At 42.1% G+C, this 13,593-nt stretch overlaps 1 protein-coding gene across 5 annotated transcripts in view; it reads left to right on the forward strand.

Annotated features, from left to right (window-relative positions):
* The window catches only part of MYO1D (myosin ID), a 382,937-nt gene that overhangs the window by 330,063 nt on the left and 39,281 nt on the right, over positions 1 to 13,593 (forward strand). For 2 of the 5 annotated variants that reach the window (XM_063798726.1, XM_016932012.4), the window contains one exon: positions 11,730 to 12,082. The exons of the other annotated variants lie outside the window; for them this stretch is intronic. In XM_063798726.1, coding sequence (XP_063654796.1) covers positions 11,730 to 11,949 — 220 coding nt within the window. In that variant the 3' untranslated portion in view covers positions 11,950 to 12,082. Of the gene's footprint in view, positions 1 to 11,729; positions 12,083 to 13,593 lie in introns of those variants that run through there. 5 annotated transcript variants of the gene reach the window in all.

The following is a 13,593-nucleotide window of genomic DNA, read 5'->3' on the forward strand; positions in this document are numbered from 1 at the left end:
TTAACTAGGGACCAGTTAGGGACAGAAGTAAGACAGCGGTCATGATTCTCTGTGAGTGTCTTCCTAATAAGAGGTGGAATGGTATTCTACTCCTCTCACGTTCCTTTCCCCATTAGTTCAATAAATATTTGATCCCTCAAAGGGTTTATGATCTAATAATGGGGACTGACTACATTCAGAAGGAAGCCTAAAACAGGAGAATAATATGCCACTGTTTACTGATGTTTCCTGGGTGCTGCCACTGAGCCACATGCTTTACATACGTTTTCTCACTTACCCTGTATAACCCCATGAGATGAGCATTGCTCCCATTTTTTATATGAGGAAACTGAGCCCTGGAGAGGCTGTATAAGCCAGAGGTGCCCACAGCTAGGAAGTGCAGAGTTAGGACTCCAACTCGAGTCTGACTCCTTGGTTTGTGTCTTGCCCACTCTGCCCAAAGAGAGATGCAGACTCGGGGCCACCGGCATTCAGCGGGAGAGGCCAGAGAGGGGCAAGATGGAACAAAGACAGACCTTGTAGGGGGAAGAGATGCCTCCTCCCCTTGCTCCCCTACACTAAGCAGAGACTCCATATCAATACGCAAGGCAGGTGGACAAGGTCTGTGCCCAGATATAGGGAACAGAGAAAACTTGGAGAAAGAGAAGTCACAGAGAACTAAAAATATGCATTTTATCAAATATTTTACCAGATCAACTAATAAAATGGGGAATTTGACTAATTTGGCCATATATATATTATGCTTAGAGAAGCATACATAGTAAAGGTTGTAAGTATGAGTGTGTGTGTATGTGTGTATGCATGAACAAGTGTTGATCATTTTCTCTTTTAATAAAAATAAGGAAAGCAACTGCCTGACTGATGTGATACTTGCAAAGAACACATAATTTCCTCTTATTTTTCTATATGCAAGTATACCTACTTTCCAAAACATCTAGCATATTTTCCCAGGATCCCTGAGAGGTGTTGTTCTATCCTTGTCTTTCTAACAATGGGGAAGAGAGAAGATTGCTAGTATTCTCTAAGAGTACCTTCCTAAGACGTGGTCAGCAACAGAACTTTTACCACCCCAATCCTACTCATTTTTGGAGATTCCTTTAAAATATACCACTATTTCATTAATCATGTGTACAATTTGGACAGTAGAATTTTTAAAAGAAAAGCTAGTGTCATATAAAACTTAGCAAGCTTTAGGCTGGGCACAGTGGCTCATGCCTGTAATCTCAGCACTTTGGGAGGCCAAGACAGGAAGATCGCTTGAACCTAGGAGTTCAAGACCAGCCTGGGCAACATAGTGAGACAGTGTCTCTACAAATTTTTTTTTTTTTTTAATTAGCTGGGTATGGTAGTGCACACCTGTAGTCTCAGCTACTTGGGAGGCTGAGGCGGGAGGATCACCTGAGTGCGGGAGGTCAAGGCTGCAGTGAGCAGTGGTCATGCCACTGCACTCCAGTGTGGGCAACAGAGTGAGACCCTGTCTCAAAAAAAAAAAGCAAGATTTGGCCAGGCGCGGTGGCTCACACCTGTAGTCCCAGCACTTTGGGAGGCCAAGGCGGGTGGATCACTTGAGGTCAGGAGGTCAAGACCAGCCTGGCCAACATAGTGAAACCCCGTCTCTACTAAAAATACAAAAATTAGCCAGGTGTGGTGGCACACGCCTATAGTCCCAGCTACTAGGGAGGCTGAGGCAGGAGAATTGCTTGAGCCTGGGAGGCGGAGGTTGCAGTGAGCAGAGACTATGCCATTGCAATCCAGCCTGGGCGACAGAGCGAGACTCCATCTCAAAAAAAAAAGCAAGATTTAAGTATTGCTTTAATATGCATGGGATTATCTAGTCAGGACTTAGCATGCCACCTCTTAGGGCTACAAGATCTGTGCTAGGCACACTCCACAGGTGCCACTCGCCTAGACTGTGACATGAAGGGCACCCTGGAGTAGTACAGCATGGCAGCCCTCACATTTTATTTATTTATTTATTTATTTATTTATTTATTTATTTTTGAGACAGAGTCTTGCTGTTGCGCAGGCTGGAGTGCAGTGGCGTGATCTCGGCTCACTGCAAGCTCCGCCTCCTGGGTTCACACCATTCTCCTGCCTCAGCCTCCCGAGAAGCTGGGACTACAGGGGCCCGCCACCACGCCCGACTAATTTTTTGTATTTTTAGTAGAGACAGGGTTTCACCGTGTTAGCCAGGATGGTCTCGATCTCCTAACCTCGTGATCTGCCCACCTCAGCCTCCCATAGTGCTGGGATTACAGGCGTGAGCCACCACACCCAGCCGGCCCTCACATTTTAAATGACTCACCAAATAATCAGATATGTAATTTGTTTATTTATTCATTTTTTTTTGAGACGGAGTCTCGCTCTGTCGCCCAGGCTGGAGTGCAGTGGCATGATCTTGGCTCACTGCAAGCTCCGCCTCCCGGGTTCATGCCATTCTCCTGCCTCAGCCTCCTGAGTAGCTGGGACTACAGGCGCCCGCCACCACGCCCGATTAATTTTTTGTATTTTTAGTAGAGACAGGGTTTCACCGTGTTAGCCAGGATGGTCTCGATCTCCTAACCTCGTGATCTGCCCACCTCAGCCTCCCAAAGTGCCGGGATTACAGGCGTGAGCCACCGTGCCCGGCCCAGATACGTAATTTATAATCATCGAATCCCAGGGTCAGAGTGGAGCTAATAACCATGAAATCCAGCTTCCTCTGTAGGCTATGCTCCCCAAAGTGTCCCACCCTTGCTTGGATACCTCTGGGGTTAGGGAACTCACTACTTCTAAGGGTTGGAGGGCAGCTTCCCACAGGCCTCACTGGACTGTGCTTATACAGGAAATATTTAGAAACTAGTCATTCATATATTGATCAGGAAATATTTAGATATTCCTGAAATACCATTGATACGGGAAATATTTAGCAACTAGTCATTCCTTCTTGTCCCCTAACTGTTGGCTTTTTTTTTTTTTTTTTTTAGCGTTACCTCCTACAGGGTTTGCAAATGCAGTTTTCACATGCTGCCGGGTGTGAACAGCACACTGCTTTTGCTCTTTGGATGTCCCTTCTCATTAATACACATGTTTGGACATGAGAATCAATAAAGTGTTAATAAACTGACCAAACCACAGCTGAAATAGGACTTCACCAGTGTCACAAGACAGCCAGTGGGCCACCCCTCCCTGTCGCACCACGGAGGCAGAAGCAGGGCAGGTCTGCACACATATGCATTTAAGATAAGGCACAATAGCAGTGTGCCAGGCTCCTCAGCCCCAGAAAACAGAGAGGTTCTTCAGTCTGGATAGAGAAGTGGAAAATGCTTTCTTTTCTTTTTTTGTTATAACTGCTGGTGCCATGATAATCCTCTGTCGGCCCGGTGGTTATTTGGCACTTCCATTTCTTACTCTTTTTCACTGTGCAAGTCACTGAATGTAAAAGGTGAATAAGACATGAGGCACACAGACAAATACCTCTGAGAAGGGTAAGTGCTGTCATAGATGTGTGTTCTGGGAGCCAGGGGTTCCTAGAAGGAGCTGCAAACCTGGTGGGGAGGGAAGGACAGTCTCAGAGCCCTTGGGGGAGCTTCCTGGAAAGAGCTACAGCTGAGGAAACATGGAGGAGGAAGAAGAGAGGAATTAGCCAGGTGAAGTTAGGGGAGGAAAAGAGAGTATTACAGTAAAAGCAGGATGTGCTGAAGCTGTTTCAGGGAAGGCAAAGAGTTAAGTATACCTGCCTAAGGGGGTGGGGCGGGGAAGCACCCTGGAGGAGAGTTACAGGGATGAAAAGGGGGTAGAGATAGGCAGGGGCCTAGTCCTAGGAAGCTTCAAATGCCAGGTGAATAATAAGAATGCACACATCGAGTACCTACTGCGTGCCAGGTCCTGTGCAAAAGTTTTACATGAATTTTTGCTTTAATCCACCTGCACATTCTCTTGGAGCTGGGACTGGACCACTCTCTGATTCTAGATACTTTCTAGCTAACTATCTAAAGAGCTTTATTGTGATATAAATTCACATACCATACAATTCACTCACTTGAAGTATGCAATTCAAAGGTTTCTAGTATATTCAGAGTTGTGCAACAATGACCATAATCAATTTAGAAATAATTATCATAAATGGAAACCCTTTGGCAGTCACCCCCATTCTCTGAAAGTCCCCACCCAACTCTAGGCAATCACTAATCTACTTTCTGCCCCTGTAGCTTTGCCTACACTGGACATTTCATATCAACAGGATTATATAGTATGTGGTCCTTTGTGACCAGCTTCTTCCTCTTGGCGTAACATTTTCAAGGTTCATCCATGTTGTGGCATGTGTCAGGACTTCATTCCCTTTTATTGCCAAATAATATTCCACTGTATAGATAGACCACATTGTATTCACCTGTTTGTCAGTGGATAAACATTTCAGTTGTTTCCACTTTTTGGCTATTATGAATAATGCTGCTTTGAACTTGTGGATATAAGTTTTTGTATGGACATGATTTCATTTTTCTTGAGTTAAATATTTGAGTCATATAGTAAACCATATCTTTAACTTTTTGAGGAACTGCCAAACCATTTCCCAAAGCAGGTGACCACTGTATTTCTACCAGCAGCGTATGAAGCTTCTAATTTCTCCATTCCTTGCCAACACTTACTGTCTTTTTTTTTTTTTTTTTTTTTTTGAGACGAAGTCACTCTGTCACCCAGGCTGGAGTGCAGTGGCACAATCTCGGCTCACTACAACCTCTGCCTTACAGGTTCGAGCAATTCTCCTGCCTCAGCCTCCTGAGTAGCTGGGATTACAGGCCCACACCACCATGCCTAGTTAATTTTTGTATTTTTAGTAGAGACGGGGTTTCACCATGTTGGCCAGGCTGGTGTCGAACTCCTGACCTCAAGTGATCCGCCCACCTCAGCCTCCCAAAGTACTGGGATTACAGGAGTGAGCCACCATGCATGGCCATTATCTGTCCTTTTGATTATAGTCATCCTAATCGATATGAAAAGGTATCTCAGTGTAGTTTTGATTTGCATTTCCCTGATGACTAAAGGTGTAAAGTATGTTTTCATGTGCTTATTGGCTATTTGTATATCTTCTTTTAAAAATATCTATTTAGATCCTTTGTCTACTTTTCAACTGGGCTGTCTTTTTATTATTGAGTTCTAAGAGTTCTTTATGTAGTCTAGATACAAGTTCCTTATCAGATATATGATTTGCATAGTTTTTTTTCTGTTCTGTGGGTTTTCTTTTCACTTTCCTTTTTTTTTTTTTTTTTTTTGAGACAGAGTCTCTCTCTGTCACCTAGACTGGAGTACAGTGGCGCGATCTCGGCTCACTGCAACCTCTCCCTCCTGAGTTCAAGCAATTCTCCTGCTTCAGCCTCCCGAGTAGTTGGGATTACTACACCTGGCTAATTTGTACTTTTAGTGGAGACGGGGTTTCATCATGTTGGCAGATTGGTTTTGAACTACTGACCTCAGGTGATCCGCCTGCCTCAGACTCCCAAAGTGCTGGGATTACAGGCATGAGCCACTGTGTCCGGCCTCTTTTCTTTTTCTTGGCGGTATCCTTTGAAGCACAAAAGTTTTTGATCTTGACGAAATTCAGTTTATCTATATTTTCTTTTGTTGCTTGTGCTTTTGGTTTAGAGACCGTATTTTTAACCAATACATTATTTGAACTTGATTCTGTGAGTTATGGAAAGTGACCGAAGGACTTAAAGTTGTAGAATGACCTAAAACTTCTCATTTTTAAAAATCAAACTAATGCTTATACACGTGTGGCGGGCTAATGATGATTCCCAAAGTGATGTTCATGTTCTAATCCCTAGAACCTGTGAATATTATCTTATTTGGAAAAAGGCTCTTTGCAGATTTAATTAAGAATCTCGAAATTAGATTATCCTGGATTATTCAGGTGGGCCCTATGTGGCACTAATAAATCCTTATAAAAGAAAGGTAGAGGGAGATTTAACACTCACAGAGAAGGCAGTGGGAAGACAGAGGCAGAGACTACAATGATGAAGCCACAAGTCAAGGAGTGCTGGCAGCCACCCGAAGCTGGAAGAGGCAGAGAACCCTAGAGGCTCTGGAGGGAACATGGCCCTGCTCACATTTTGATTTCAGACTGTTGGACTCCAGAACTGTAAAAAAGTAATTTCCTGTTGTTTTAAGCCGCTAAGTTTATGGTAATTTTTTACAGCAGCCATAAGAAACTAATACAATATGGTTTTTCAAAAAATCAAAGTGAAAGGGTTTTAAATGAAAAGATAAACAACATGCTGCTGTGTGTGTGTGTGGAGAGACAGGGTCTTCCTACGTCACCTAGGCTGGTCTTGAACACCTGGGCTCAAACGATCCTCCTGCCTCAGCCTCCCAAAGTGCTGGCATTACAGGCATGAGCCACAGAGCCAGGCCTTTAAAAAAAGTCATATTTGAACATCATCTATTTTATTTATTTATTTATTTTAAGTTCCAGGATACATGTGCAGGATGTGCAGGTTTGTTACGTAGGTAAACATGTGCCATGGTGGTTTGCTGCACCAGTCAACCTATCACCTAGGTATTAAGCCCAGCATGCATTAGCTATTTATCCTGACTCGCTCTCTCTCTCCCCCAACCCCCACCCACAACCGGCCTCTTGTGTGTGATGTTCCCCTCCCTGTGTCCATGTGTTCTCATTGTTCAGCAGCTCTCACTTATGAGCAAGAACATGCGGTGTTTGGTTTTCTGTTCCTGTGTTAGTTTGCTGAGGATTATGGCTTCCAGCTCCACCCATGTTCCTGCAAAGGACATGATCTCATTCGTTTTTACGGCTGCATAGTATTCCATGGTGTATATATATCACATTTTCTTTATCCGGTCTATCATTGATGGTCATTTGGGTTGATTCCATGTCTTTGCTATTGTGAATAGTACTGCAGTGAACATACATGTGGACATCATCTATTGACCTTTGACTATAAAAGATGGTAGTTTAGGGCAGGCATGGTGGCTCATGCCTATAATCCCAATGCTTTTGGAGACCAAGCCTCAAGGATCACTTGAGTCCAGGAGTTCAAGACCAGCCTGGACAACACAGCAAGACCCCATCTCTACAAAAAAAAAAAATAATAATAATAATAATAATAATTATCCAGGTGCAGTGTTGCATACCTGTAGTCCCAGCTACTCAGGAAGCTAAGGCAGGAGGATCACTTGAGCCCAGGAGCTCAAGGTTACAGTGAGCTATGATCATGCATGCCACTGCACTCCAGCCTGAGCAACAGAGCTAGACCCTGTCTCTAAAAAAAAAAAAGATGATTTATTTTACTTAGATGCCTTTGACTACTCCCTCCCAATTTTTACTAGTTTTTCTATTATCTTTAGCTTACTGTCAGTTACTATTGCAACTCAAAATACTGTAATCATCAAATCTAAGATGCCATCTACTATAAGATGCACCATTATTTTCTATTCCACTAAGGAAAAACAGCACTGCCAATTATACTTCTACAGTATCATGAAGAGTAAGGAGCTTCCCAGTTCAAAGACATTACAGGTTGAAAAAAATGGGGCCTTAGAAACAGTGAAATACAAAAATATACAAGAATTTTTTTTCATGCTCCATCAACTTCAGACCCCTTGACTCACCATGTCAAATGAAGATATAAGTGGCCCAGATTTTCTCCTTACTGCTCCATGTCCCTCTCTGAACTTTTGACAACTATAGCTTTACTTTTACATTGTTAATATTAATATTTATATTGTTTTCCACTTTGGTGATTGATTCTAAAGCCAAAACCCAATAACTGACATTTATATTACTATGATTTTGTAAGCATTGTTTCCTTCAGAGCCAGGTAGTGTACTAGGATGACATTTCCTTCTTATGGATTCGTTTCTCTCTCTATGGACCGCTATGCTAATGGACAACCCTCAGTTCAAACTGGTCATTTCATAATTGGAGTATTTAAATGTTGTTTGTCAAGTCTTAGGCTAATTATAAAAAGCAATTAGACCCTAAAAACTAAACATTTATGATATTGGCATGTGTAGTCCCTGCTCTTTGACATCACTCTATCTGTAGACCTTCTCTTCAATTCCTTATCATCTAAACCTGGAGTCAGCAAACTTTTTTCTGTAAAGAGCCAGATAATAAATATCTTAGGCTTTGCAGACCATATGGTCCCTGTAACAAGTATTCGGCTCTTCCATTGTGTCACAAAAGCAGCCACGGACAATATGGAAATGAATGGACATGGCTGTGTTCCAGTAAAACTTTATTTACAAAAACAGACAACCAGATTTGGCCCTGGGTCTTAGTTTGCCAGCCCCTGATATAGAAGAAGAAATCGTGGCCCTCATATCTTGGGACACTACGAATATTTCAATTTGGAAGGTTTTGAATACTCTAAATTGAAATGACTGTAACATGGGCCACACGGGACTGAAAAAAACACTTGAAAATCTAAAATTCTTTAGATGTCATTAATATAGGTCATCTTCCGGCCCTAGGAAGAAACAAGTCTGCTGAAGTTGCACTCTTAGATGTTTCTCCATTCCTTGGGCAAATCAAGTAAGACAGAACAGAGAAACGTCTTTCATCCAACCACACATTTTCTGGGTCAAAGGTGGCCTTTCAACTCCAAAAATAGAACTCTTCCCAACCTCCACTTCCTGCTGACAAGAAGTGTGAACTCTTGGATTTCTAACTGTGAAAGGATGCAATTCATGGAACTTTTTTCCTAACCACCAAAATGAAATCCTAGGAAGCTTAAAAGGAATCAGTAACAATTTTTGGAATGTTGCCAATGTTTAAGGGTATCGAATGGAAAATTCTACAGACGTGACCCAGATCCGATTCTAAGAAATAATTTCAAACTTTAAAATGAAAAATATAATGCATAATATTTTCTTATTCATACTATCGTTAATTTCCCAGCTTAAATCTAATTCTGGGAAACTAATTAATTGGCGTTGTCTTTAGAATTATCCACTTGAAAACTTAGGAATTTAAGCCAGCACATAAGATCTATCACTCATATAAGCCAAACAGCCATATTTATGATTCGTTTTAATATCTAAACCAGTAAGAACCCACTCATTCGACCATGATAATAAAAGTTAGTTTCGGGTTTAAAATGACCTGATATAATAGAATCTTCTTTTAGTTTTCCCTCATCAAGATATGACTTGTGATTTAATATAGGTTTCCTTTTTTAGACCTAGCAAATAATAGAATTAGAGTCTGTATCCTGGGGCCAGGCACAGTGGCTCATGCCTGCAATCCCAGTACTTTGGGAGGCCGAGGTGGGTGGATCACTTGAGGTCAGGAGTTCGAGACCAGCCTGGCCAGCATGGTGAAACCCTGTCTCTACTAAAAATACAAAGATTAGCCAGGTGTGGTGGCGTGCACCTGTAAATCCCAGCTACTCCGGGAGGCTGTGGCAGGAGAATCGCTTGAACCCAGGAGGCGGAGGTTGCAGTGAGCCAAGATCATATCACTGCACTCCAGCCTGGGCAACAGAGCAAGACTCCATCTCAAAAAGAAAAACAAAAAACAAAAAAAAGAGTCTGTATCCTGGGAGACCCATAACTCTTGTTTGTCTGCACTCTTCCAGTCTGCAGCTATGCTCTGCCTCTCATGGCTTTGAGTACAAACACTCTCTGCAGGAATACAGTTAAGCTTAAAAAAGAAATTTGCCCTTCTCCCTCAAGTTACTACAGTCTTATTTCTGCAGGTAAAACACCCTGAGATCCTCAAAGATATTATCTAAATGCTATTGAGTTTTGTATAAATATTCTATAAGTACGATTTTTGTTTTGTTTTGTTTTGTTTTGTTGAGATGGAGTCTTGCTCTGTCCCCCAGACTGGAGTGCAGTGGCACAATCTCGGCTCACTGCAAGCTCCGCTTCCTGGGTTCAAGCGATTCTCCTGCCTCAGCCTCCTGAGTAGCTGGGATTACAGGTGCCCACCACCACACCCAGCTAATTTTTTGTGTGTGTTTTTAGTAGAGATGGGGTTTCACCATGTTGGCCAGGCTGGTCTTGAACTCCTGACCTTGTGATCCGTCCACCTTGGCCTCCCAAAGTGCTGGGATTACAGGCGTGAGCCACCGCGCCCGGCCACAAGTACAATGTATTGTTTCTCTCTTCAAATGTATTGAATCTCTCTTCAAAGAGATTGAAGCCTATGTTTCAAAAAGTGTGTTTTTAATTATTATTACATGGTTTACTTTGCAAGTGCTATGTACCAGGTCATAAAGTGAAAATTTAATCTGCAATTATACTTAAATGAGCAAAAGATGCTGCATTTTCAGTTTTATGCTTTAAAATATTTTCACATAAGCTAAAAGTTTGGCCTCATTTTCCCAAAGTATGCCATTCACTTCTAACGGTTTACAGATTAAACTTTTAATTTAATTAAGACTGAAAAAGAACCTCTAATAGAAATAACATACATGCTTGATTTGGTGGAAAACTGTCCTTAAATTTAATATTCTCAGGTCCACACCAAATGTCTTGTATTACTTTGCAAGGATTGACTTCTCACAACTGGCCACTAGATATATCTGTATGGACTTAGCCGAATGATTTTCATTTTTCTAAAGAACAAAACGTTTGTGTGTTAACTTTCCATTCTCTATACGTAGTTGGGCACACAGATTGACTAAAATGGCACCTCTTGTTCCCTGTTGACTGAAGCACAGCAGCTGGGGGTTTTTAAGATTTATTTAACCGTACTTTGCTCACTCAATTCCATTCCTTCTTGTGGCCCTTCAGCTGGTCTCATATCTACGGGGTGTAAAGAGAAAAAGGGGGGGATTTCTTCAGTAATGGAAGCACACGTCCCAAAAACAAGGAATTAATATTAGCCCCAGCATTTGTCAGAGAAACATCAGCAGAAGCTTCCGCCGCACTCTTCAGCTGTTTTTTGTACTTTGCCCTTTGCAACAGATTATTACAGGACTCACTGATAAGCCTCTAGATCTCATACCCATTAAGGATTTAAACTTTCCAAATAAAACATTCCTCCTTGAGAAATAGAATCTTTGCTGTGTGTCTATATGTGCCCTCATTACCTTGCTTAGGGGTGTTCTTCTTTTAAAATATATTTTTCCAGCTGGGCACAGTGGCTTATACCTGTAAACCCAACACTTTATGAAGCTGAGATGGGAGAATCACTTGAGGCCAGGACTTCAAGACCAGCGTGGGCAACATAGCAAGACCTTATCTCTATAAAAATAAAAAATTAAAAAATTAGGTGGGTATGATGGCACATGCCTGTAGTTCCAGATACTCAGGAGGATGAGGCAGGAGAATTACTTGAGCCCAGAAATTCAATGCTGCAGTGAGCTATGATCACACCACGGCACTCCAGCCTCGGTGACAGAGAGAGACCCCATCTCTAAATTAATTAATTAATTTTAAAAATGTAATAAAAGTAATTATTGCATATGGATGGGGAAATGTTGGAAAACTTTAAAAAATTACTTTATAAAGAAAAAATTTAAGTCAGCTATTATTTTGCCGTGCAGAAATTACTATTACTATCCTATTTAAGTAGCTATGAAGTCATGATAGAAAGCAGGTTTCACAAGTTGATTTTCTCATTTAATATACTACAAGTAATTTCCTATTAACAGAAAACTTTATGCAGTCATTTAAAAATTTTTGTTTATTGGGAATTTTGATAATTTCCCATTTTTAATTTTAATTTATGCTATGATGAGCATCCTTATAATAAATATTTGTAACACTTCATATTTTTTTAGGGTAACTTCAAATAGGGTACGGGCAAAGAAGAAAGTGTGTGTTATCCAATGGAAGAGCAAGTATGAAAGCCAGGAGGGAGCAGAGAGCTCAGCACATGGTGGAACTGAAAACAGTGGAGTAGGGCTGGAGCCTGGAGAGCTGGGAAGGAGCAGGAGGCCTGGGAGCTGGAGAGGTCAGCGGATCACAGAGACACCCAGAGGAGCTTGGTCTTTTTCCTGAGAGAATTGAGGAGCTAAAAGAGAGTTTCAAGCAGGAAATCAGATTTGTGGCTTAGAGACATGTGCTTTAGTAAGATCATTCTGGTTGCAGCTTGAAGAGTGGGTGGCAGGCAGCAGCTGTTAAAATGCTTCAGGTGAGATCTGATGAGTCTGAGTAATGAAGTGTAGTAAGGGAGGAAAGAAGAGAAGGTGGGTTTGAAACAGGTTTTGGAGGTAAAATCTTCAGGATTTGGTGATGGATTGCTGTGGAGTGGGAGGGAGGTGACATCATGGAGGGTCCTCAGGCTTCTGGCTTGGGTGATGGGTGGCCATGAACCCAGCTGTCTCTTATCCAAGTGCAAATATCTAAGAGGCAGCTGAATATGAGGTTTGGAATTAAAATGGGCTAGAGGTATAGATTTGGGAGTTATCAGCATATGGAATTACCTGAGTATCAATTTACAAAATGAAGTTTCATTTTGCCATAGATCTAAAAAATATATAGAGAAGTCCTGCGAATGGAAGAAGAGGGTAGAGGAGACAAAAGGAATGGTAAAAGAGTAGGAAGACCAGAACACGCTGTGCCTTGAAAGCCATGTGAGAGAGTGTCATAAAGCCATCATGATCTTATTCAATAGTTGGCAGAAAACCAACTATTGACGGAATTCAATGATTTGAAAAACCCAGGAAAGTAAGATGGGATGATCAAGTCTGGCTTCTTGAAGAGGACCTGCTGTCATTCATTTTGTAACCACCAAACAAAATAACCTTAGTGTAGATAAAGCCAAATAGAGTTGTTTTGCACCAAACAATGGGAATGGAGGGCCTCAGCCCTGCTGTGGTAAAATGAGCATATCAGCCTCGTGCACTCGTTTGGTTTTTTTTTTTTTTTTTTTTTTTTTGAGACGGAGTCTCACTCTGTCACCCAGGCTGGAGTGCAGTGGCAATCTCGGCTTACTCCAAGCTCCGCCTCCCAGGTTCACGCCATTCTCCTGCCTCAGCCTCCCGAGTAGCTGGGACTACAGGCGCCACGCCCGGCTGATTTTTTGTATTTTTAGTAGAGACAGGGTTTCACCGTGTTAGCCAGGATGGTCTCGATCTCCTGACCTCATGATCCACCCACCTCAGCCTCCCAAAGTGCTGGGATTACAGGCATGAGCCCCTGTGTCCGGCCCCTTCTTCTACTTTTAATATTCGCCCGACTAAGGGCACCTCTTTTAAGGCCGTGGGTCACCATGAGACGTTGACACTACACTGTTTATTCTGCTACAAAGAATATTTTAATTTCTGAATTGGTGTCATTGAGTAAGCCTGCTTGAGGCGGCAGATATAAACTTGTGTAGAAGTTCAAAAGAAAGCAGATCATTTCTGGTTGAAAGGTAAAAAAAGGTGCAAATCAGAAAATAATTCACAGAGGGGGCTGTTTTTATCCTTCCTTGGTCTGATACTTGTTTTAAAGAACTGACTTCTCACCGCTTAAATTGGAAATTGTCAGCTGAATTCTCAGCAGCCACATTGGAGCCAGGGATGGCACAGTGCAGGACCTTGAGAATGTCCTTATCCTGTAGCACAAAGGATTAGCTGCCACTTCCCAACAGATTGGCTACTTGGTCATGGTGGTTTGCAGCCAGATGATGATGTAGCCATTAAGAGTGAGTGCCATTGT

Source organism: Pan troglodytes, chromosome 19 (genome assembly GCF_028858775.2).
Source record: "Pan troglodytes isolate AG18354 chromosome 19, NHGRI_mPanTro3-v2.0_pri, whole genome shotgun sequence".
In the NCBI taxonomy this organism is placed as follows: Eukaryota; Metazoa; Chordata; class Mammalia; order Primates; family Hominidae; genus Pan; species Pan troglodytes.